The 27,215-nt window shown below is 35.3% G+C and overlaps 1 protein-coding gene across 1 annotated transcript; it reads left to right on the top strand.

Moving 5' to 3' along the window:
* LOC108663621 lies at window positions 19,649-26,611 on the top strand. The gene is made up of 2 exons (XM_018128836.1): window positions 19,649-19,888; window positions 26,171-26,611. Exons 1-2 carry the CDS (start codon window positions 19,649-19,651, stop codon window positions 26,609-26,611), a joined length of 681 nt encoding a protein of 226 aa, XP_017984325.1.

Genomic DNA, 27,215 nt, shown 5'->3' with positions numbered 1-27,215 from the left:
CCTGCTCAGATTTCACCAGATCCGGCACATATAACATCAACTCGTTAAAACGAGTCTCGTACTCCTCTACAGTTAGATTTCCCTGTTTCAAACTCAGAAATTCTCTCTTCTTTTCTTTTTGATGGAAATAAGTGAAATACTGACCATCGAATTCCCTGAGAAAATCGGACCATGTCTGAGGAGTAGCGGAACGGGACTTCACCGAATTCCACCAAGTACGAGCCCTCTTCTCTAATAATCTCGTAGCCACCATCAGCTTCATGTCATCATCTAATCCCATATCAGAGAGAGTCTCGGACACCTGATTAATCCAGTCCTTTGCCACAGTGGCATCCAACTCACCAGTGAAAGATACACAACCCAATTGCCTAGCCTCCTTCAGCTTCTTGGAAATGGATACATCCTGTATTGGTGGTGGAACTAAAGGAGTAGCTGGAGGCACTACAGGTGGAACTTGACCAGTCTGAGCTTGACCAGCCATTGCTGCAAAGAAAGCTGCCAATGCCTGTGCTGCCTCAGTAGGCATGGCGGGAATACCAGTAGGTGGCTGAGGAGATGGAGGATGTGGAGGACTATCGGCCTGCTCAGCAGCAGGTGCTGCCCGAATGGTAGATGCAGCTGATTCCTCCTCTACTGTATCTGGCTGATGACGTTGGGAACGACCTCTTCCCCTCCCAACCGATCTAGTGAGAGGTGGGCGTCCGCGTCGAGGAGGCATTATAATCTATATAAAAAAAATACGAGCAAGTTTAGGTAACCTTAGGCTCTATATGCAAATGCATGCATTCTATTCAACCTAACCTAACTTAACTTAATCCGGGGCCACACTGATATTGTAAATATTTAAAACAACTTTAAAACTAAAAACTTTGATCTTGAAAACCAAAAGCTCTGATACCAATCGAATTGTCACGACCCGGTACTCCCCTCGAGCCCGTGACAACCGCCGCGGTGTCCCGGTAGACACTTATTGCCCGGAATGTCAACCCGAAACCCCGCAAGGCTTTACTATCAGTTTCTCTGTTCCCTTGTGAGCAACCATTGTCAAATATCGTGTTCTAAAATATTTTAAGCTGTTTCCAACTTTAAACAAATAAAATATTAATTTTTCGTCTCACAAGGGTATTTTGGTCATTTTTCTCAAAAATTTTAAAACTGGCTAAAACGTAATATACAAGTACAAAACACACAATTCATATTCAAAATGAGTTTAAAAGTCTAAAATCTTCATTTAAAACGAAATTATGGTTATTTGAATATAATAAGAAAATAAAAGAAATATTAAGTAAAATATTCTATTTTCTTATAAAACAATATTTATAGAGTTATACGTGAATAATTTTTATAACGTAAAAGCTAAATAAATTTATACATACTTAAATACAGTAAGCCAAAATATTTAATTTAATTTACAATAACAAGAGTGCCCCCGAATAAACAAAAGTAAAGAGGACTGTGAACCTACGGTTTGGAAAATGCAGATCCCACTGTAGTCCTCGATGAGATCAGCTATCTACAGTCTATACTGAACCTGAAATGGGTGGAAAGGAGGGTGGTGAGATTATAAAATCCCAGTGAGTAAACAAACATCACTCAAAATATCTAAAGTCGAGTAAAAGGAGACTATTAAAACATTTCATCAAACTGTAATTTATCATCTTTCAACTTATTTCAACCAAATGAAATCAATTTATTTAAAGCAAGTAATCAGTATGGCTTATGAATTTCTTAAAAAGCTTGGCTCATGCCAAAAATTATTATCATACTCAGTTATCTGGGATACCTTGGCCGAGGGCTATCCTAACTGAGTCTGCCAAAGCTATTAGAAAGTCATGTTTTTATTTTGAAAACATGGGCATTCCTTGGCGTTGGCCGAGTTCACCTTCACGTGGTGGTTTGGCGTGAAGTGAACTTTAAAGTTATACCTCGAGAGTTACCCTACTCGCCTCTCCAACCGAGATAAAAATATAACAGGATTTCGTGCCCCTCTAACAGGCTAGTCCACAGAACCCAACCCACTGCAGCAGGTCAAACCCACCATACAATAAAATTTTGACAGCATGATAGGGCTAATATATTACTACCCAACCTGCAAGGGTAAAATAAAGTAATTCATACAATTCATAAAAAACACAGCCCAGCCAATCATGCCAATACAATAACATAAGCCATTAATTCAATTTTAAATTTACAACATATTAGTGGTCTCTAATTACTCTATTTTCAAAATCGTTATTTCGTTTCAAGACAATTTATAAAATATTTTCATTTAAACTCATTTTGTTTACAAAACATAAAAATTTACCATTTGAACTCATTTTCATAAAATTCACCAAAACCGAATAAAAACATACTTTAGATAATTAAAATGATGGTAAGGTTACTTACCGTGTCAAGAGTGGGGATTTTCAAAATACTCAAACTACTGGTCCTCGGGTGCAATTCCCTTGCCTTTATCGGAGGACTCACCACATTGATACTAAATTGAAATTAAACTAATTTGGACTACTAATGCTTGATATGGAATGCAAAAATGTCTAAATTTTTGCTTTAATGCGGTGTTAGCCTATTTCAATCTTTTACCCGATAAATCGATATACGCGTCTGCTTAAACTCCAAATTAATTTTTTTCAGTTTCTATACCTCAATTGCACCTGAATTGACTTAATGTCCCTCAGTGTGGTGCAAATTATCAGTCCCGATAGCAAATTACAAAAATACCCCTAGTGGGTAAAAATTTATATTTTTGCTCCGAAAATTCCCATTATTTTTCTAGGCTTATAATTCATCATTATTCATCATAATTTCTCAAATAAACATCAAGATCAGCAGCCAATATTCCCCTAGAACATTCGGCATAATGGGTTTCAATGGGAGAAAATTGTATCTCTAGCTTATTTTTGCTATATTTTAATATAACTTAACTAAAATCACATAATTCAATTAAAATCAACCAAAAATCAAGCTCAAAACTCATCCATGGAGGTTTGGCCAGCATGGGTGTCCATACCCACTTTCTAATTTTGCATGGAAATGAGAAACAATGCATGGGTAGTGAAAATCACAAGGAAAATCAATGAAATTTACCTTTTCAATGCTTGATTTCTTGATTTCTCTTGATTTTCCCTAAATTTTCAGGTAGGGTTCTTATTTGTTTTTTTCCCCCTTTTCTCCCCTGGTTTGGACGTCTGAAGAAGATGAGAATTCTGGAATTTTTACCTTTTTAAAGGCTAAAATAATATAATATTATTTTATTTATTTTTTTAATGTTTTATTAATTCCTTAAATTCTAGCCATCCATTTGTTTCCAAATTTTCACCATACACTTGTCCCACATATCCATAGCTTAGATAAAATTCTCAAACTTATCCAAAGTCTTGGTGGAGTAATTTTTAAAATTTACACTTTTGCCCCCGTAAAAGTAAAAAATTACATGTTTGCCCAAAAAACTCAAAAATTGCCCATAGACATATTTTTCATCCCTTATACTCATACCATTCTCCAATTTGTCAAATTTGATCTAAATTCTCTCAAAATCTCAAATTTTGTCCGCGGATGGTAAAATTACAATTTTACCCCTACACTCTAGAAATCACTAGAATTAAACTTTTTCACTGCCAAACCCTTAAATTATACTCCAATAAGTCAAATGGGGCCAAAAAAATTTCTTTTCTAAAAATTCCCATTGTGTCCCTAGGTGGCAAATGACCATTTTGCCTCTGGATAGTACAAATTCTAATTTGACTCCAAATTGATCCTCGAACTCTAAATCACCATATCAAACCATTTTGAGACTTTAATATTCTTAATTTCATTTTAAATTCTCTATTTGATCTAGTTCGAGGCTAAATTAACTTAATTGTAACATTTGGTAAATTGTCGTCTTTTAACGATTTTTCTTTCGAGGCTTTCCAAGTATGCAAGCATGTTGTCAATCATATGAATGACATGGAAAGTATTTTATAAGGTCGGGCTTGACAGGTACGGTAACCCAATTATATACTTACCTCCGGGGGGAGATGTTAGGTGAAGTATCTCTTGAGGTATGATTTGAGTGCACCTCACGTTCGGGCCACCACGTGAGAGTGAGACTCAGCCAACGCCAAGGAATAGTTGTGTGTCAAATGTGAAAACATGTTTATGGGTATGGGTCATTGAACAGCCTTGGCGGTCTCAGTGGAATACGTTGACGAAGGTACCCGCGAGAATGATTTTAGCAAGGGCCAAGTTTAAGAAATTCATAAGCCGGGAAATTTTGATGAAAAGAAATTGTTTGGTATAAATTGAAAAGAATTTTGTGTTATGAACATTATTGAGATATAACGTTTTTATATTGTCTCAATCTACTCGGCTTTAGATGCTTTTGATGGTAATTGTTTACTCACTGGGATTATGTAATCATAATCTCACCCCTCTTCCTATCCATTTTTCAAGCTCAGGACAATTTGTTGATAGTTGATTAAGACGAGAATTAATATCGGAGTTACATCTTAAAAAGTAAGGGTTCGTAGCCCTACATCTTCTTAGTCAGTTGGGGGCCCACGTGTCACTGTAAAAGTAATTTTATTCTTCAGTTATTTGATTTAAAGTATGTATGAATATATTTAGCTTTTACACCATGTTTTTGGCGAGTTTCGGTATTTTCGAAGAAAAATGATGAAAATGCCCCTGTGAGCCAGAAAGTAATATTTTATTGTTTTGATTTGGAAATGACTTATGATTTTTTGAAATGTGAGATTTAATAACTGTCGCTCACTGGGGAGATGCGGAAGCTGATTCTAAGCCTTGCGGGGTTCCGATCGGCATTCGGGGTAATGAGTGCCTATCGGGACGTCGCGGCGGTTGTCACGGGCCCGATGAGAGTTTCGGGTCGTGACAACAAAGCTCAATGACCAATAACCAAAATTCAATTTGTAAGCTCATTATCGTGTCACTCCCATCTTACTCATGCATCATAGGTGTGAGGTATTTGGAGCATTACAACACTGTACAGTCAGTGCTGCGGTGCTGCGACTACTAGAAATTTCCTCATCAAAGCTATTTGTCCGCATTCAAAGTTACTACATCAATCATCTTTTCCATATGGTGTAATAAATTCATAATACATATACCACCCCACACATAAGTTACTTACTGTCTACGACTTTCCTCAAATTTATTGTCATCCCTATCTAATTATCTTCCTTATCTTGTACTCCAATAATTTTATTGACTTTTGAAATAACTAACTACAAAAACAGCTCAGCTTTCTCCTCACTTTATTCTCGCAATCCTTACTAAATCAAAATTTCATATTCCCCATATTCCATAATTTAACTTCATTAGACTATATTTGTGCCCAATTATTACTTCATAGTGTCATGGCATCACTGAGTAATCCCCTTCATGCTTAAATTACAATCATCAACTTAATCACGTTATCCATTTCGAATGTCATTTATAGCCTTATTGCTTCCCCCTATAACCTTTCTCAATAATTATATTACCAAATTATCCCTGTCATACTAAAAGATTCCCATACATATTCAATTATTTAGACAGCTATTTTACATTCCGTTCGAGTCATACAAAATAGAAGCCACTCCTAACTCCATTGTGCAAATAACTATTATCTTCTTTACACTACATCTACCTAGAGTTGAGGTAGTACAAAATCCTACGAAAATATTACATATCATTGGGATCATCATCTTAATCTGATCTTATCAGAAGATTCTACTCCGAGTCCTTCTTAAGATTCTCTTCCGGGTTCTCCTCCTATTGTGATTTTCTCCTTTGCTCCTTGATCCAGGCTTCTTGTATCCTCTTACATTCCTCATAACTCATCGATGCAGCATTTCTTCCACAACCGGGAGGAAAATGTCGTACAACTGACATGTCCTTCCTAGAACAAATATATCCCCTTGCAATTTCCTCCCTTGTCCATTCTCTATGGCACTCTTTAGGTTGTTTTAAAAGGAAATCTTTTTCAGTTTTCGGAGAATCAGAGCTACTTTCACTTTCAAAATTCTCACTACTCTCAAAGCGTTCCTCATTATGAAACCATTCTGCTAAGCTCGGAGGAATTCTATTAATAGGAATTCGGGATGGAGCACTTTTCGAATTACCTGGATCAGGGCGCCATTGGCTTCTAGCAGTGGAATCTAATGATCCCTCACTAGCACTATGAAGGGTATCGGGACTGCAGCCTCTTCTAGACATGCTGTATATGTCACTAGTGCACCTCAAAACCTATACGCAACCAAGCAGTAATTACTTAATCATTCATGCATCACAAGAGTAGTTAGGTTTTTATATGTAGATGCATGCTTTCCATTCAATCTAACCTAACTTAACTTGGGGCCACACTGACACTGTAAATTTTAAAACAACTTTAAAACCAAAACTCTGATCTTTAAAACCAAAAGCTCTGATACCACCTTAATTGTCACGACCCGGTACTCTTCTCGACCCCGTGACAACCGACGCGATATCCTAATAGACATTCACCGCTTCGAATGCCAATCAGAACCTCGCAAGCCTTTAATATCAGTTTCTCACCTCCCCATGATCAATAGTTGTAAAATAACATGTTTTGAGAGGTTATAAACTATTTCCAAATCAAAACAATAGAAAAATAATTTTTGTTTCACAGGGGCATTTTGGTCATTTTTTCACACTAATCTTGAAACCAGTTAAAAATATAATATCTGAGTGGAAAACACATATTTCATAATCAAGAATAAATTTAGATGTCTAAAACATTCATTTTAAACGAAACTATATCTATTTGAATAAAACAAAATTATTCAATAAAATATTCTAATTTCTTATAAAACAATATTTATATAGTTACCGGTAAATAATTTTGATAGCATAAAAGATAAATAAATTTATACATACTGTAATACAAATAACCAAAGTATAAAATTTAATTTACAGTGACACATGTGCCCACAAATGACCAAATGTATCAAAAGAAATGAATCTATAGTTTTTGGATGATGCAAGTCTAACTATAGTCCTCGACGATATCAGCTATCTACAGTTTATTCCGAGCCTGAAATGGATGGAAAGGAGGGTGGTGAGATTATAAAATCCTAGTGAGTAAACAATCATCATTTAAATCATCTAAAGCTGAGTAAAAGGAGACAAACAAAATATCCCATCACATTACGTATTTCACAATTTGAAAATTCATCCCAACACATGCAAACGGCTGTATTTCATTTAATTTCTAATTAAGGCTTATGACTTTCATAAACATTTAGCTCATGCCATTCAACAGTACTCGATAACACCTTGATCAGAGGTGTACACTCGAGCCCGCCAAGGCTGTTAAAATTTCGTATACACGTAAAACATATTTTTAGTTTGAGAAAAATACAGTCGTTCCTTGGTGTTAGCGGAGTTCATCATCACGAGGTGGTTCGACACGATGTGAACTCTATCCATACTATAGGAGATACCCTACGTACCTCTCCGACCGAGGTACATATATATATTTCTGGATTCTGAGCCCCTCTAATAGGCTGATCCACAGAACCTGCCCACTGTAGCAAGCTAAACCCACCATACAATAAAATTCAACAATAACATGACATGGCAATTATTTTATTCTACAGCCTCTCAAGGAAAATCAACAGTTCATACTTTTTTAAGTATATTCACCAAATCAACCATTCATGCCAATATTACCATAAGCCAACCAGTTAAAACCTTAAATTTACAATACATCAAGTGGTCTCCAATTACTCTATTTTCAAAGTCATCATTCAATTTGAAGATAATTTATAAATTCATTTCATTTAAACACATTTTTGTTTGTAAAATCTAAAAATTAACCATTAAACTCATTTTCTATAGAATTCACAAAAATCGAATAAAAAGACTACTTTAGATAATTAAAATGATGATAAGGTTACTCACCTCACAATAGCGAGATTACTATGTCGCTATTGATTCATATACGCGTACAATTATTCCTAATTGCCAATCATATACTTCTTCGGCATGCTTCCATAATAACTTTCCTAGCAACAAATTAAATCCAATATATTTAGTGCATTAATTCCACTTCTCTCTCTCTCTCTCATTCTATCATAAATTCACATTATTTCTCCTCATTTCTTCCAATATTTTACCATTCAACTTAACACTCTCAACCAAATTATGCATCTAAATTCCTCCAACATCAATAATTTTTCACAACGAATCATTTAAAATTTCTTAACTTTATTCGAGCACTATTCGTAAATTTCACATTTTCTTCTTTATTTTAGTCTTATGACACCTCCTAATAAAATATTCAAATGTTGTATTAAAGTAATTTAAATTTATTTCATATCACCAAATAACCAATGTATAATTAAATAAAATAGGTTAGCCTCCATATAGTCCAATTTCACAATAAGCCATGGAGTAGAGTGAAGAAATTTTACCCAATTAGGCTAGGTTGGCCCAAGTCTCCACCTTCCTTTTCTTTTGGACTTTTCTTCCTTTGTTGTTTTTGGACCTTTTTTCATGAACTCTTCCCATCTCTTTCGAATTGGGGCCATGCCCATTTTCTTTCTTGTTGGGTCATGCCCATTTTTTCTTTCTTGTTACTTTCTTTTCTTTTCTTTTCTTTTCTTTCTTCCACCGTCCAATAGCCCTTGCTTGTCTTTCTTTTTCTTTTCTCAAATGCACAAACTGTCTCAAATTTCTTCCTCTCTCTCCCTCTCACCATCGGCCACACATTCTTGCTTTTCAACCTTCAATTTTCAGTAGCTAAAGCTGCTCATATTGGCTTCAAAATTAGCAGCTAAGCTACTTTATTTCTCCTCAAAAAATTAGTAGCTAAGCTGCACTTTTCCCTCTAAAAATTAGCAGCCAAAACAACAACAATTAACCACCAAAACCACACCTTACAACCTTCAAAATTAGCTGTAACAATCTGCACTTTTCAACCTCCAAAACCAGCAGCAAAGCTGTACTTTCCAGCCCCCAAAATCAGCAAAAAAATAGCTCCTTTTCCTCTCTAAATGGTGGCAAAATCGACCCCTCAACTCAGTTCTCTCCCTCCTCTCACTTTCTTTCTCACTCTCTGCTTTCTCTTCTTTTTGTTTTTCTTTCTCTCGGCTACTTCTTTCTTCTTTCTTTCCTTTGTTCTTTCGTTTCTCTTTTACTCTCCCTCCCAACCGACTTCTCTTTTCTTCTTTGTCTTCTTCACTTAACTCATTCAATTATATATATATATATATATATATATATTTTATTCCTTCATGAACCTTCTAATTTATTCCAACTTGACCGACCCCTCACAATTCTTTTTCTTCCTTAACCATTTTGCTCCACATGGCCGGCCGCCTCCATCTTACAAAGTAAAGAGTCTTTGACTCTTTTTATTGACCACATGGGTGGCTGCCCATGTTGGTGTTCTAATATATATATATATAGTTTATACTTATATTATTATTTCACTATTTATTTATTTTATTTCGTCCATTAATTTCACTACATAATCCTTCAATCTTTATGTTTTAAATTCGATCTCTTTGATGCGTCTAAAAATTTCAATTTTCATTTATCTTCCTTTCTTTGTGCATGTACCACCGAAATAAAAAAATTGCACCTCAACGCGGTATTACCATAATATTTAAATATTTACTTATCTGCGTTAGCTCGACTTAGCAAAACACGTGTATCTCACTTTCGTCGTTCATCACCAAAAAATTATTTGTATTTCTTCTCCCCCACTTGGATCAACCATATGATCTTTCTTCATAACTAATTTTGATTATGACATCCAGTTAAATATTAATATTTTAATTTTATTTTATTCTAAAAATTTCATCTTGTCTCCTTGGTACCTAAAATACCTTATTATGCCTCACTTGACTTCCGAATCACCTTTTTATCTCACAAATTCTCTTTCGATAAAAATATTATTAGTTTATTATTATTTCCTCGCATGCGAAATGTTTTATCATAAACTATTCCTTTCATCTTTTATCACTTTTAAACATTTTAATTGACCTCAATTTGCATCTGATCAACTTTATTAATCACTGTTTCAAAATATGGGGTATCACACTTATAATCTTTTAAAATATGATATTAGCAACTATGGCTCGCAAGGGGGGTGAGAAAACTGATATTAAAGCCTTGCGAGGTTTCGGTTGGCATTCTAGGTAATGAATGTCTATCAGGACATCACGGCTGTTGTCACGGGCTCGAGGAGAGTATCGGGTCGTGACATTTGTGGTTCTCTTCTTACTCATGAGCTGGAGCTTAAAGAGGAAGAAGAAGAAGATAGGAGGGAAGCAAAGGAAAAGAAAAAGAGCATTGCACTTAAAGCCAACATCCTTGAAGAAGAGCTGGAAGAGTTGTCATGTGATGATGATGAAGAGTTAGCTCAGTAGCAAGAAAATTCAAAAAGCTTATGGGCAAAAGAAACTGGAGACTTGCTAGAAGAGGGTTTAGAAAAGATCAAGGTGGCTCATGGAAAATCAAAAATAAAAATGACTCCAACAAAAAGAAGGAGCTGATTTGCTACGAGTGCAAGAAACCTAGCCACTACATGTCCAAATGTCCATTGCTGAAAGATGAGACTCCAAAGAAAAACAAGAAATCCAAGAAAGCAATGGTGGCAGCTGCATGGTTGGACAGTGACACATCAAGGTCTGAAGCTGAAGATGACAAATCTGAGGAAAGAGCAAACCTCTGTCTGATGGCATAAGACGATGAAACTGAGGTATCCTCATCCCCCTATGATATTTCCATTGATGATTTACAAGATGAATATGACAACCTTTATGATGAATTTGAAAAACTTTTTTTAAAATACAAAATATTAAAGAAAAAAGCTGCATCTATTGAAAATGATTTGGAAAAGATGAGACAGGAGTTCAATTCTGTTTTTGAGCAAAGAAATTTTTTGCAAATTGAATTAGAACACTCAAAAGTAGATTTTGAAGCTTTAAAATTAGAGTTGGACAATAAATCTGAAGCTTTGCAAAAAACACTTGATGAAAACACAGCTCTCAAATATTCAAAAAGGGAAACATCAAGTAGGAACACTTATTTCAGAAAAAATTCCCTTAATGCTTCATCTAAATGTTATAATTGTGGAAAACATGGACATCTATCATATGATTATTTTAAAAAAAGTAACTTGTAGAAAGTTAGAAAAATTTAGGTTCCTAAAAGATCCTATATTGTAATTAACACTCAAGGACCCATCAAAGTATTGGTACCTATAAAGAAAAACTAAAATTTTGTTTTGTAGGTTGAGTTGCACTTAAAGGAGACATGTTCAAGAGCTCAACTCAAGAAGAAACAGCCTTGGTATATGGACAGTGGTTGTTCACGGCACATGACAGGAGATGAAATGTTGTTTGCTCAGCTAGACAAGAGGAAGGGAGGTACCGTATCCTTTGGTGATGATTCAAAAGGTAGAATTCATGGGATAACTATGGTTAGTAAAAACTCCCTAACTCAAATTAGTCATGTGTTATTAGTTAAGGGTTTAAAGCATAATTTGTTAAGCATTAGTCAATTATGTGACAAAGGATTTAAAGTATGTTTTGATTCAAATAAGTGTGAAGTAATAGACATAGGTACAAACAAAGTCTCATTTATAAGAAAGAGATTGAAGAATATGTATGTTGTATTTCTTGAAGATCTTGAAATAAATAGTGAACTATGTCTTGTTGCAAATGCTAAAAATGATAGCTGGTTATGGCATAGGAGATTAGGACATGTAAGCTTGCATACTATGTCAAAACTAATCAAGAAAAATCTAGTTGTTGGACTACCGGACATAAAATTTGAAAGTAATAAAATATGTGATGCTTGCCAACTAGGAAAACAAGTTAGAACATCCTTCAAGACTAAGAAGATTGTGTCAACATCTAGACCTCTTGAATTGTTACATATTGATGTATTTGGTCCAATAAGCATAACTAGCTTAAAAGGAAAATCTTATGGCTTTGTAATAGCTGATGACTACTCTAGATATACTTGGGTTTATTTTCTTGCTCATAAGAATGGTGCTTTATCAACTTATATAAGTCATTGTAGGAAGGTTGAGAATGAAAAATGTAAAGCCCGACCTTATAAAATACTTGTCATGACATACATGTGATTGATAGCATGTTTGCATGGTAGAAGAGTCCCGAAAAATTTACAAAAGTCGGTATTGTACCTAGAGGTACAACAAAGTTGATTTAAGCCTTGAACTAGATCGAATAGAGATTTTAGGGTGAAATTAAAAATTTTACAATCCAAGAATGATTTAAAATGCTGATTTGGGGTTCGAGGATCAATTTGGAGTCAAATCAAAAATTTGACTATCTAGGGGTAAAATGGTAATTTTGCCACTCTAGGAGAAGATGGAATTTTTTTTGAAAGATTTTGATCATATTTGACTTCTTGGAGTATGATTTGAGGTTGAGAAGTGAAAAATTGTAATCCTGGTATTTTTCGAAGCATAGGGGTAAAATGGTAATTTTATCACCCTAGTGGCAAAATTGTAATTTTACACCACTAACACTTGTCATGCTCATAGAATTCATTCATTGACTTTCTATGTTATGGATAAGTCAGAAAATATATGTGATGGAGATAAAAAGTTTAAATTTTTAAAGTTTTAAAAATAGACCAATAAGAAAATGACAAGTGTCAAGCGTAGAATATTTTATTATTTAGCTTAAAAATCAGCATAAATCAGCCTATTATCTCTCCAAATATTCGGCCAAGCAAGGAAAAGAGGGAAACAAAGTAAGAACAAACCCTAGGTGGAGAATTTCAAGAGAAAAAGTGTGAAAAATCAAGGAAAACAAGTGAAAAAGGTAGGATTTTTCAATTTAAACTTGAAATCTATTTTCCTTAAGCATTTCTCCTTATTTTCCATGGTTAAATAACATGTTTTCATGATGAATTCATAGCTGGTCAAAAATGGGTATGGAGAGAGAAAGATGTTGGATTGATTTGATTTTAAGATATGTTAGTGTTTTTAGTTAGTTTAGCATATTTAGAAGCAAAACAATAAGAAAAGAATCCATTTTCCCCATGAATCTTCATTGGCCGAATCTTCCTTGATGTGTGTGGGTGATGGATTGTTATTATTTCAAGAGAAATGGCTTAGAAAATGATGAATAATGGTGAGAAAAAATTAAGTAGGAAGAATCACGGTGTTAGTGCACTGTAATGGCCAAATTTTTCCATGAAGAAATGGGAGGGTTTTGATGCTGAAATTGGTGTTATTTGAATAATGTTTGGTGAATTGAGGTATTAGAAAAGAAATGGAGCAATTTGGAGCTAAATTGGATACGTTGACCAATTAATCAGGTGATAAGTCAAATTAGGCAAATACTGGGGATTAGATAACCACCAGTGCATTTTGCATTCCATATCATGCATTAGTAGTCTAATTAGTTTAAATTCAATTTAGTATCAATGAAGTGCATTTCTTGATTTTGTACTGTGTTAAAGTGGTGAGTCCTCCGATAAAGGCAAGGGAATTGCACCTGAGGACCAGTAATCTAAGTACTTCGAAAATCCCCACTCTAGACATTGTGAGTAACCTTATCATCATTTTAATTATCTAAAATATATTTTAACTCGGTTTTGGTAAAATTTTATGAAAATGAGTTAAATGGCTAATTTTAGGTTTTATAAACAAAAATGTGTTTAAATGAAAAGATTTTATAAATTGTCCTGAAACGAAATAACGATTTTGAAAATAGAGTAATTGGAGACCACCGGTATGTTGTAAATTTATGATTGGATATTGATGGCTTATGTTATATTGTTATTGTGTTAGCATAATTGACTGGGCTGTGTTTTATGAATTGTATGAATTGTTTTATTTTACCCTTGCGGGCTGGGTAGTAAAATATTAGCCCTGTCCTGCTGTCAAAATTTTATTGTATGGTGGGTTTAGCTTGTTGCAGTAGGCAGATTTTGTGGACTAGACTATTAGAGAGGCACGGAATCCGGATATATATATGTACCTCGATCGGAGAGGCGCGTAGGGTATCTCCTGAAGTATGGATCGAGTTCACGTCACGCCGAACCACCTTGTGATGATGAACTCCGCTAATGCCAAGGAACGGCTGTGTTTTTCAAACTAATAAATTGTTTACGTGTATACAAAATTTTTAACAGCCTTGGCGGACTCAGTTAGATGCCTCAGCCAAGGCATTCCCGAGAATGATTTTGGCAAGAGCCAAGCTTTTAAAATACTCATAAGCCATGTTGATTATTGAAATGAAATAAATATTTATGTTATGAAAAACATATTTAGATGAAATGTTTTAATAGTATCCTTTTACTCGACTTTAGATCTTTTGAATGATGTTTGTTTACTCACTGAGATTATAAAATCTCACCACTCTCCTTTCCACCCATTTCAGGTTCAGATTAGGCTGTATATAGTTGAATTCATCGAGGACTACCCTTGGATTTGCATTCCTTCAAATTGTAGGTTCAGAGTCCTCTTTACTTTTGGTTATTCGGGGGCCCACTTGTTATTGTAAATGAAATTAAATACTCTGACTTACTGTATTATAGTATGTATGAATTTATTTAGCTTTTGCGCTACAAAAATTGTTTACGTATAACTTTATAAATATTGTTTTATAAGAAAATAGAATATTTTACTTAATATTTCTTTTATTTTCTTATTATATCCAAATAATCACAATTTCATTTTAAATGAAGATTTTAGGCTTTAAAACTCATTTTTGATTATGAATTATGTGTTTTGTACTCGCTTGCTACATTTTTATTGAATTTCAAAATTTTTGAAGAAAAATGACCAAAATGCCCTTGTGAGGAAAAATTTATTTTTCTATTGTTTTGAATTGGAAGTAGTTTATAATCTCTCAAAACATGATTTTAGCGACTAATACTCATGGGGGAAGCGAGAAAAACTGATGTTAAGCCTTGTGAGGTTTCGATTGATATTTTGGGTAATGAATGTCTATTGGGACGTCGCGACGGTTGTCACGGGCTCGAAGGGAGTTCCGGGTCGTGACAATTCTATTGGTATCAGAGGTTTTGGTTTTAAAGATAAGAGCTTTTGATTTTAAAGTGGTTTTAAAAATTTACAGTATCAGTGTGGCCCCGGGTTAAGTTGGGTTAGGTTGGATAGGATGCATGCATTTGCATATAGAGTCTAAGGTTGATTAAATTTGCCTTGTTCCCTTGTATAGATTGCCATGCCTCCTCGACACAGACGCCCACCTCTCACTACATCGATTGGGAGGGGAAAAGGTCGTTCCCAACGTCGTCAGCTGGATGCAGTAGAAAAGGAATCGACTGCATCCACCATTCGGGCAGCACCTGCTGCTGAGCAGGCCTAGACTCCTCCATATTCTCCACATCCTCCATATCCTCTGCCACCTACTGGTACTCTTACCATGTCTCTTGAGGTAGTCTAGGCATTGGCAGCTTTCTTTATCGCTATGGCTGGTCAAGCTCAAACTGGTTAGGCTCCACCTATAGTGCCTCCAGCTACTCATTCAATTCCGCCAGTACAAGATGTATCTATTTCCAAGAAGTTGAAGGAGGCTAGACAATTGGGTTATGCTTCTTTCACGGGTGAGTTGGATGCCATAGTGGCAAAAGATTGGATTAATCAGATTGCAGAGACTCTCTCTGACATGAGATTAGATGATGATATGAAGCTAATGGTGGCTACGAGATTACTAGAGAAGAGGGCTCGTACCTGGTGGAATTCGGTGAAGTCCTGTTCCACTACTCCTCAGACATGGTCTGACTTTCTCAAAAAATTCGATGGTTAGTATTTCACTCATTTCCATCAGAAAAAAAAGAAAAGAGAATTTCTGAGTTTGAAACAGGGAAACTTAGTTGTAGAGGAGTACGAAGCTCGTTTTAACGAGCTAATGTTATATGTGCTAAATCTGGTGAAATTAGAGGAAGATCAGGCCAGTTATTTCGAAGAAGGGCTCTGTAATGAGATCAAGGAACGGATGATAGTGACTGGTAGGGAGCCACATAAGGAGGTCGTATAGATGGCTTTACGAGCTGAAAAGCTTGCGATTGAGAATAAGAGGATTCAGACTAAGTTTGTGAAAAGGAGGAATCCTGGTATATCTTCTAGTCAGCCAGTAAAAAGAGGCAAGGACTCATTTGCTTCGGGGATTACTACTTCTACTTCAGTAACATCTTCTCGACCTCTATTTTCACAGACACAGCATAGGCCTTCGAGATTCAACAGATTTGAGATGACTACTTCTAGGAAGAGTTCTGGAGGTTCTGATAGATGCAAGACGTGTGGGAAGAATCATGTTAGGTAGTGTAGGGCACCAGTACGATGTTATCATTGTGGTCAACTAGGTCACTTTAGGAGTGATTGCCCACAACTAAGATGGGCTACTGTAACTGCTTTATCTCCACCATCTCGTACGGATATATAGAGGAGAGATCCTTCTAGGTTACCTTCGAGGTAGGGAGTGGCTATACAGTCTGGTGTAGAGAGTAACACCCCCGCATATCCACCTTCGAGGCCACAGACTCGTACTTCGACAAGAGTTTTCGCTGTGACAGAATATGAGGCACGAGTCCGACCTAGAGCAGTGACAGGTACCATGTCTTTATTTGATAAAGATGCTTATGTTTTGATAGATTTTGGCTCAGAGAAGTCTTATGTGAGTATGGCATTTGCATCAATTACTGATAGAAACCTATCACCATTAGAAGAGGAAATTATAGTGCATACCCATCTAGAAGAAAACAGTTGATTAGAAATACTTGTTATAGAGACTGTGGGGTAAGGGTAGGTGAGGAAGAATTTAAGGGTGATTTGATTCCTTTAGAGATCCGAGATTTTGATTTAATATTGGGTATGGACTGGTTAACTGCACATCGGGCGAACGTGGATTGTTTCATGAAAGAAGTTGTTCTTCATAATTCAGAGGGAGTAAAGATTGTATTTGCAAGGGAACGTCAAGTATTACCGTCTTGTGTAATCTCGACCATCAAACCTTTGAAATTAGTGTAGAAAGGGTATCCGACATATTGGGCTCACATGATTGATATTTCAAAGGGGGAACCTAAACTAAAGGATGCCCCAATAGTAAGTGAGTTTTCTGATGTATTTCTTGATAAGTTATCGGGACTTCCTCCTGATTGAGAGCTTGAGTTCCTTATTGATTTACTTCCGGGTACTGCACCTATTTCTATCCCTCCATATAGAATGGCTCCGGTAGGGTTGAAAGAACTAAATCTCCAGTTGCAAGATTGGTGGATAAGGGTTTCATTCGCCCTAACACTTCTCCTTGGGGAGCACCAGTCCTATTTATAAAGAAGAAGGATGGCACTCTTCAATTGTGTATCGATTACCATCAACAGAACAGAGTGACCAATAAAAATAAATATCCTTTACCCCGGATTGATGATCTTTTTGATCAGTTACGAGGTGCTATGGTGTTTTCTAAGATTGATTTTAGGTCTAGGTATTATCAGTTGAAGATTAAGGAGCAGGATGTACCCAAGACTACTTTTAGGATGAGATATAGGCATTATGAGTTTCTGGTGTTGCCTTTTGGTTTGACTAATGCCCCGATAGCTTTTATGGATCTTATGAACAAGGTGTTCCATCCATGCTTAGATAAGTTCGTGATAGTATTCATAGATGACATCCTAGTTTATTCAAAAAATGATGATGAACATGTTGCCCATTTGTGTATTGTGTTGTAAACTTTGCATGAGAGACAACTCTATGCCAAGTTCTCTAAATGTGAGTTCTGGTTGAAAGTGGTTTTCTTGGGACATGTGGTGTCTGAAGCTGGAATTTATGTCGATCCCAAGAAGATTGAGGCAATCTTACAATGGGAGCAACCGAAAACGATAGCTGAGATTCGTAGTTTCCTTGGATTAGCCGGTTATTATCGGAGATTTGTTCAGGGATTTTCTTTGATAGCAGCTCCTTTGACTCGTTTGACTCGTAAAGGAGTTAAGTTTGAGTGGGATGATGTTTGTGAGAGTTAATTTCAAGAGCTAAAGAATCGGTTAACCTCCACTCCCGTTTTAACTTTTCCTGTTAATGGAAAAGAATTTGTGGTATACAGTGATGCCTCTAAGTTGGGATTAAGGTGCGTATTGATGCAGGATGAAAAAGTAGTAGCTTATGCTTCCTGGCAATTGAAGAAGCATGAGACGAATTACCCTACCCATGATTTGGAGTTAGTAGCAGTAGTTTTTGCATAAAAGATTTGGAGGCATTATTTATATGGTGAGCGTTGTCGGATTTTTACCGACCATAAAAGTTTGAAATACTTGCTCACCTAGAAAAAAGTTAATTTGAGACAAAGATGGTGGCTGGAGTTGATTAAGGATTATGACTTAGGGATTTATTATCATCCGGGGAAGGCAAATGTTGTAGCGGATGCTTTCAGTCATAAATCCTCATCTTCATTAGCTGTACTTTAGAGTTCTTATTTTTTGATGTTACTTGAGATGAAGTCCCTAGGGATTCAATTGAATAATGGTGAGGATGGAACCCTACTTGCTAGTTTCGTTGTGAGACCTTCATTGTTGAATCAGATCAGAAAATTACAGAAATCCGATGATGAGTTGAAGCAGGAAGTTGAAAAGCTACACGATGGAGAAACTAGTGAGTTTAGACTCAGTGATAATGGTACTTTGATGCTTAGAGACCGAATTTATGTCCCTAAGGATGATTAGTTAAGACGAGCTATTTTGGAGAAAGCTCATTCTTTCGCCTATGCTTTACATCCTGGAAGCACTAGGATGTATCGGACTATTAAGGAAAGTTATTGGTGGCCGGGTATGAAACGAGACATAGTAGAGTTTGTAGCTAAATGTCTCACATGCCAACAGATCAAGGCGGAGCATAAAAAACCGTCAAGTACTCTTTAGCCCTTACCGATCCTTGAATGGAAGTGGGAACATGTGACTATGGACTTTGTATTGGGTTTGCCGCGGACATAGAGTGGGAATGATGCTGTTTGGGCGATTGTGGATAGACTGACTAAGTCCGCTCATTTCTTGGCTATCCATAGCACATATTCTATTGAGAAACTGGCAAAACTTTATATAGATGAGATTGTGAGATTACATGGAGTTCCAATTTTAATTGTTTCAGATCGAGACCCTCGATTTACTTCTCGATTTTGGCTGAAATTTTAGGAAGCTCTCGAAACTAAATTGAAATTTAGTAGTGCCTTTCATCCGCAGACTGATGGTCAATTTGAAAGGACTATTAAGACTTTAGAAGATATGTTATGGGCTTGTGTCATTGACTTTATTGGGAGTTGGGACAGACACTTGCCATTGGTGGAGTTCGTGTATAATAACAGTTTTCAGTCTAGTATTGGGATGGCACCATACGAGCCTTTGTATGGAAGAAAGTGCCGAACGCCGCTCTGTTGGGATGAAGTGGGTGAGAGAAAATTGTTTAATGTGGAATTAATTAATCTGACAAATGACAAGATCAAGGTTATCCGAGAGCGATTAAAGACAACTCAAGATAGGCAAAAGAGTTATTCTGATAAAGGAAGGAAAGATTTGGAGTTTAAAGTCGACAACAAAGTTTTTCTTAAGGTTTCTCCTTGGAAATGTAATAATTTGAAAATTTTGAAGTATTGAATCTTATTTGATTATACTATTATGATAAATTGTTGTAATTTATTGGATAATGAAAGGTGTGATTCGATTCACGAAGCGAGGAAAGCTCAATTCGAGATACATTGGACCATTTCGTATCATTGAAAGGATTGGGCCAGTGGCTTACAGACTTGAATTACGCCTAAAGTTAGATTGGATTCACAATGTCTTCCACGTCTCGATGTTGAAAAAGTATGTTCTCGATCCCTCTCATATTGTAGAGACACCTCCAATTGAGTTGCATGAAGATTTAAAGTTCGAGGTGCAGCTTGTACGTATTCTAGATCGAAAGGATCGAGTGCTAAGGAACAAGACTATTCCAATGGTGAAAGTATTGTGGAAAAATCCTCGAATGGAAGAGATGATGTGGGAAGTCAAGCGCCAGATGAGAAACCAATATCCACATCTTTTCTTGGAATCCGGTAAGTGAAATTTTGAGGTCAAAATTTTATTTTAAGGGGGTAGTGCTGTAAAGCCCGACCTTATAAAATACTTGTCATGACATACATGTGATGGATAACATGTTTGAATATTAGAAGAGTCCCGAAAAATTTACAAAATTCGGATTGTACCTAGAGGTACAATAAAGTTGATTTAAGCCTCGAATTAGATCGAATAGAGATTTTAGGGTGAAATTGAAAATTTTACAGTTCAGGAATGATTTAAAACGGTGATTCGGGGTTTAAGGATCAATTTGGAGTCAAACCGAAAATTTTACTATCTAGGGGTAAAATGGTACTTTTGCCACTCAAGGACAAGATGGGAATTTGTTTAAAAGATTTTGATCATATTTGACTTCTTGGAGTATGATTTAAGGCTGAGAAGTGAAAAATTGTAATCCCGGTATTTTTCAGAGCATAGGGGTAAAATGGTAATTTTGTCACCCTAGTGGCAAAATTGTAATTTTACACCACTAACACTTGTCATGCTCATAGAATTCATTCATTGACTTTTTATGTTATGGATAAGTGAGAAAATATATGTGATGGAGATCAAAAGTTTAAATTTTTAAAGTTTTAAAAATGGACCAATAAGAAAATGACAAGTGTCAAGCTTAGAATATTTTATTATTTAGCTTAAAAATCAGTATAAATCAGCCTATTATCTCTCCAAATATTCGGCCAAGCAAGGAAAAGAGGGAAACAAAGGAAGAACAAACCCTAGGTGGAGAATTTCAAGAGAAAAAGTGTTGAAAATCAAGGAAAACAAGTGAAAAAGGTAGGATTTTTCAATTTAAACTTGAAATCTATTTTCCTTAAGCATTTCTCCTTATTTTCCATGGTTAAATTGCATGTTTTCCTGATAAATTCATGGCTGGTCAAAATGGGTATAGAGAGAGAAAGATGTTGGATTGATTTGATTTTAAGATATGTTAGTGTGTTTAGTTAGTTTAGCATATTTAGAAGCAAAAGAACAAGAAAAGAATCCATTTTCCCCATGAATCTTCATTGGCTGAATCTTCCTTGATGTGTGTGGGTGATGGATTGTTATTATTTCAAGAGAAATGGCTTAGAAAATGATGAATAATGGTGAGAAAAAATTAAGTAGGAAAAATCATGGTGTTAGTGCACTTAATGGCCGAATTTTTCCATGAAGAAATGGGAAGGTTTTGATGCTGAAATTGGTGTTATTTGAATAATGTTTGGTGAATTGAGGTATTAGAAAAGAAATGGAGCAATTTGGAGCTAAATTGGACGCGTTGGCTAATTAATCCGGTGATAAGTCGAATTAGGCCAATATCGGGGATTAGATGGTTACAAATGCATTTTGCATTCCATATCATGCATTAGTAGTCTAAATTAGTTTAAATTCAATTTAGTACCAATGAAGTAAATTTCTCGATTTTGTACTGTGTTAAGGTGGTGACTCCTCCGATAAAGGCAAGGGAATTGCACTTGAGGACTAGTAATCTGAGTACTTCGAAAATCCCCATTCCAGACATTGTGAGTAACCTTATCATCATTTTAATTATCTAAAGTATGTTTTAACTCGCTTTTGTTGAAATTTTATGAAAATGAGTTAAATGGCTAATTTTAGGTTTTATAACAAAAATGTGTTTAAATGAAAAGATTTATAATTTTCTTGAAACGAAACAACGATTTTGAAAATAAAGTAATTGGAGACCACTAGTATGTTGTAAATTTATGATTGGATATTGATGGCTTATGTTATATTGTTATTGTGTTGGCATGACTGGCTGGGCTGTGTTTTATGAATTGTATGAATTGTTTTATTTTACCCTTGCAGGCTGGGTAGTAAAATATTAGCTCTGTCATGTTGTCAAAAATTTATTGTATGGTGTGTTTAGCTTGCTGCAGTAGGCGGATTCTGTGGACCAGCCTATTAGAGGGGCACAAAGTCCATATATATATATATATGTACCTCGGTCGGAGAGGTGCGTAGGGTATCTCCTAAGGTAAGGTTAGAGTTCACATCACGCCGAACCACCTCGTGATGATGAACTCCGCTAACGCCAAGGAACGACTGTGTTTTTCAAACTAATAACTTGTTTACGTGTATACAAAATATTTAACAACCTTGGCGGACTCGGTTAGATGCCTCGGCCAAGGCATTCTCGAGAATAATTTTGGCAAGAGTCAAGCTTTTAAAATACTCATAAGCCATGTTGATTATTTAAATGAAATGAGTATTTATGTTATGAAAAACATATTTAGATGAAATGTTTTAATAGTCTCCTTTTACTCGACTTTAGATCTTTTGAATGATGTTTGTTTACTCACTGAGATTATAAAATCTCACCACTCTCCTTTCCACCCATTTCAGGTTCAGATTAGGCTGTAGATAGCTGAGTTCATCGAGGACTACCCTTGGATTTGCATTCCTTCAAACTGTAGGTTCACAGTCTTCTTTACTTTTGGTTATTCGGGAGCCCACTTGTTATTGTAAATTAAATTAAATACTATAACTTACTGTATTATAGTATGTATGAATTTATTTAGCTTTTACGCTGCAAAAATTATTTACGTATAACTCTATAAATATTGCTTTATAAGAAAATAGAATATTTTACTTAATATTTCTTTTATTTTCGTATTATATCTAAATAATCGTAATTTCGTTTTAAATGAAGATTTTAGACTTTAAAACTCATTTTTGATTATAAATTATATGTTTTGTACTCGTTTACTACATTTTTATCGGATTTCGAAATTTTTGAGAAAAAATGACCAAAATGCCCATGTGAGGAAAATTTTGTTTTTCTATTGTTTTGAATTGAAAATAATTTATAATCTCTCAAAACATGATTTTAGCAACTAATACTCATGGGGGAAGCGAGAAAAACTAATGTTAAGCCTTGCGAGGTTTCGATTGACATTTTGAGTAATGAATGTCTATCGGGATGTTGCGGCGGTTGTCATGAGCTCGATAGGAGCTCCGGGTCGTGACAAAAAAGGACTAGGCATAGTTAGTATTAGGAGTGAACATGGAGGAGAATTTGAAAGTGATGAATTTGAGGAATTTTGCAATGAAAAAGGGTTGGATCACAATTTCTCTGCACCTAAAACACCCCAACAAAATGGAGTTGTAGCGAGAAAGAACTAAACCTTAAAAGAAATGGCTAGGACTATGCTATGTGAGAATAGCCTACCAAAGTATTTTTGGGCTGAGGCGGTGAACACAGCAGCTTATATACTCAATAGAGTCTCAATAACACCCATGATATCTAAGGCACCATATGAACTTTATAAGGGTAGGAAACCAAATATTTCTCATCTTAGGAGTTTTGGTTGTAAATGTTTTGTATTGAACAATGGAAAACAGCTCTTAGGAAAGTTTGATGCAAAAAGTGATGAGGCAATATTTTTAGGATATGCATTAAATTTAAAGGCTTATAGGATTTTTAACAAAAGAACTTTAACCGTTGAAGAATCAATCCATGTAGTTTTTGATGAGTCAAATGCTTTACAAAAGGAAATTCATGTTGATGATGATGATGTAGAAATCTTAGAAAAACAAATAAAAGAAATGAGTTTATAGAACAATAAGAATAATGAAGAAAGCTCACCTAGAAGAGAAAATAAAACTCCACCTCTAGAAAATCTGCAAAGAACACAAAATCAGCATAATAACCTTCCAAGGAGTTGGATATTTGTAAGAGACCATCCACAAGATCAAATCATAGGTGACATTTCTCAAGAAGTTAAAACTAGGAGAGCAACAAGAGAAACTTGTGAGTTTTCAGCTTTCATATCTCAAATTGAGCTTAAAAACTTTGAAGAATCTGAAAAAGAGGAAAGTTGGATAATGGCCATGCAAGAGGAACTTGACCAATTCACAAGAAACCATGTATGGTTATTGGTACCTAGACCTTCAAATCACCCTATTGTTGGCACAAAATGGGTGTTTAGAAATAAAGTAGATGAGCAAGGAAATGTAGTTAGAAATAAAGCTAGGCTAGTAGCCCAAGGATACAACCAAGAGGAAGGAATAGACTATGATGAAACCTTTGCACCTGTTGCTAGGATTAAAGCCATAAGGTTGTTGTTAGCTTTTGTATGCTTCATGAATTTCAAATTGTACCAAATGGATGTAAAAAGTGCATTTTTAAATGTATTCATTCAAGAGGAAGTGTCTATTGAACAACCATCAGGTTTTGAAGATTTTGAAAAACCAGATCATGTTTTCAAACTTCATAAAGCCTTGTATGGATTGAAACAAGCTCCTAGAGCTTGGTATGAGAGGCTTTCAAAATTTCTAGTTAAAAAAAGGTTATGTTAGAGGCAGTATTGATACTACATTGTTCATTAAAAGATACTTAAATGATTTAAATGTTGTACAAATATATGTGGATGGCATTGTATTTGGTGCAACTAATGAGGTTTGTGCAAGAACTTTACTGAAACAATGTAGGGTGAATTTGAGATGAGCATGATGGGAGAGTTGAAGTACTTTCTTGGTTTTCAAATTAAGCAAAGTGAGGAAGGAATCTTCATCAACCAAGAAAGATACACTAAAGATATGCTCAAAAAGTTAGACATGCTAAAGCTGAAACCAATCTCCACACCAATGAGTCCATCCACCAGACTTGATCTAGATGAAAAAGGAAAAAATGTAGATCAAAAGCTCTATAGAGGTATGATAGGTTCACTACTCTATTTAACAGCAAGCAGACTAGATATTCAGTTTAGTGTGTGTTTGTGTGCTAGATTTCAGTAACAACCTAAAGAATCACACTTAACAGCTGTTAAGAGAATTTTTAGATACCTCTTAGAAACTCAAACTTTAGGCATATGGTATTCTAGAGAATTAACTCTTAGCTTAGTTGGATATTCGGATGCTAATTTTGCTGGCAGCAAAACTGATAGGAAAAGCACTAATGGAACATGCTAATTTCTAGGTAGTATGCTTGTGTCATGGTCCAACAAAAAGCAAAATTCAGTGGCTTTATCTATAGCAGAGGTAGAGTATGTATCACTAGGAAGCTGCTATGCCCAAATATTATGGATTAAACAACAACTAAAGGACTATGGGTTATTAATGCTTAACATACCAATATACTGTGATAATACAAGTGCTATTAATATTTCAAAAAACCTTGTGCAACATTCTAGGACTAAGCACATTGAGATTAAGCACCATTTTGTTAGAGACCATGTAGTGAAAGGTGATATTAAGATTGAATTTTTGAATACTTTGCATTAATTAGCAGATATTTTCACCAAACCCCTAAATGAAGATAGATTTTGTGAAATTAGAAGGAATTTAGGAATGATTAGTCTACAGGAGTTATGAGATAATTTTTGGCTGATGCACATAAAACAGAATGCATTTAGTCGACTAAGGTGAATCTTAGTCAACTAAGAGTGTTCTATTAGCATTAAATAATAAGACTTAGTCAATAAAATGAAGAAGGAATAAAATAATGAAAATAATGTGTTTACCAAGCTATAAAGAAAGAAGAAAAACTGCCTAGGAGAATAACCAAAATTGAGAGGGAATTTTAAAATTTTAAGCAAATGAAGTGAGGCAATATTTAAGGGAGAGGCAAATAGTTTTCTAAGAGAAATTAAAACTATTGACAACTTCTTTTTCTACATTCTCTCTCCCCTGAAACTCGATCATCTAAAACTGAAACTTATTCTCTCTACATTCTTGTCTCTGAAACCATCTCACACAAAACCAAAACCCTCGTAAGTCAGAGCCCTAGTCAGAAATCCCACAAATTGAAAATGGAAAAAATCTTTCAGAGCAAAGAGATAATAGAAAAGAAGAAGGGAAAAAGGCCACTAAAAAAAGGGTCAAAAGCAGAAATGCAGAAGAAGAAATAAAAAATTGGGTATGCTTCAATGACTAAGAAATTTGGGAAACAGAAAGAAAAGAAGCAGAAATCAGTGAAGAAAAATGACAAGGATACAACACCCAAGAAAGGAACCTTTTCTTCTAAATTCAGAAATAAAATGCATGAAGAGAGGTTTTAGAAAATAGAGAATGCTCCTATCACTTGCGGGAAATACATTGACTGGAAAGCTTTAGTGAAAATCCAGAAAATCAAACTAGTCTATCAGATTATTTTGATGAATTGAAACTGAAGGAGTATAGCACATTTAAGAATAGATCCTACAGTGCCAGCTCGGTGAAAGAATTTTATGCTAGTATAGCATTAGGAGAGGAAGAACTAGATGATTCTGATGACTACATTGAAAATGGACCAAATGTATTTTTGAATGGTAAAGAATTTGTGGTTACTACTGATGATCTTGGTAATTTACTGAAAGTTGAATGTGAGGAGGGAGAGTTCGAATTCCCAAAGAAATATAACGCATCCTCTTTGTGGGAAATCATTACTGGGAGAAAGGAGAAGTACTCATCAAAGAGCAATGTTGGTTTGATAACCAGTACCCAGATAAGAATTCTACACTACTTTGTTGCAGCAAATATCCATGGCAGAAGTGGGAGTTTAAGCTACATCAGCCTTCAAGATCTGTGGCTGATGGAACATGCTTTTAGTGGGGTTGCTTTGAACGTAGTCTGATTCATGATTGAAAAGATGAGAGGAGCATGCAAGCTTGAGAAAATTAATCTACCTTATGGAAATGTGATCACATCCTTAGTGCAGAAAAAAGGGGTCTAGGCCAAAAGATATGAACTGGACATGGTAAAGACCAGAGACCGAGCCATTTTTTTTTAAATAATAGGGCCTAGCTACCCTATTAAATTTTATTAATTACGAAATAAAAAAAAAGTCCATAGAAGGGGGACCTAAACCGTACCTCCAAGTTACATGATCATAAGAAAGTTTCGGAGAAACACTTAGGGTAAGGAAATCCATTTTATGTGCATAACTTTTGATGCTACGGTAAAATAGATATTCCCTACTATTACATTGAGACAATATACTAAAATAAAATTGAAAACAAAAAATGTAAATAAGAAAAACACCTAGAATGGAGTGTTTCATTTTATGACCATAATTTTTACTACCGTCATAAAATTGAAACACTTCCATATGACAACAGTCTATGTGAATAAAATTGACTTTAAAAGCATCTACCATGGGTTTCGAAATGACTAAGATTATTTATTTTTGCAATAACTGCAATTTCTTGATTCTTTTCTAGGTTAGCGCACTAGAAATA

Source organism: Theobroma cacao, chromosome 10 (genome assembly GCF_000208745.1).
Source record: "Theobroma cacao cultivar B97-61/B2 chromosome 10, Criollo_cocoa_genome_V2, whole genome shotgun sequence".
In the NCBI taxonomy this organism is placed as follows: domain Eukaryota; kingdom Viridiplantae; phylum Streptophyta; class Magnoliopsida; order Malvales; family Malvaceae; genus Theobroma; species Theobroma cacao.
Note: the sequence above shows the minus strand (reverse complement) of the source record. Positions and strands in the feature narration are given on the sequence as shown.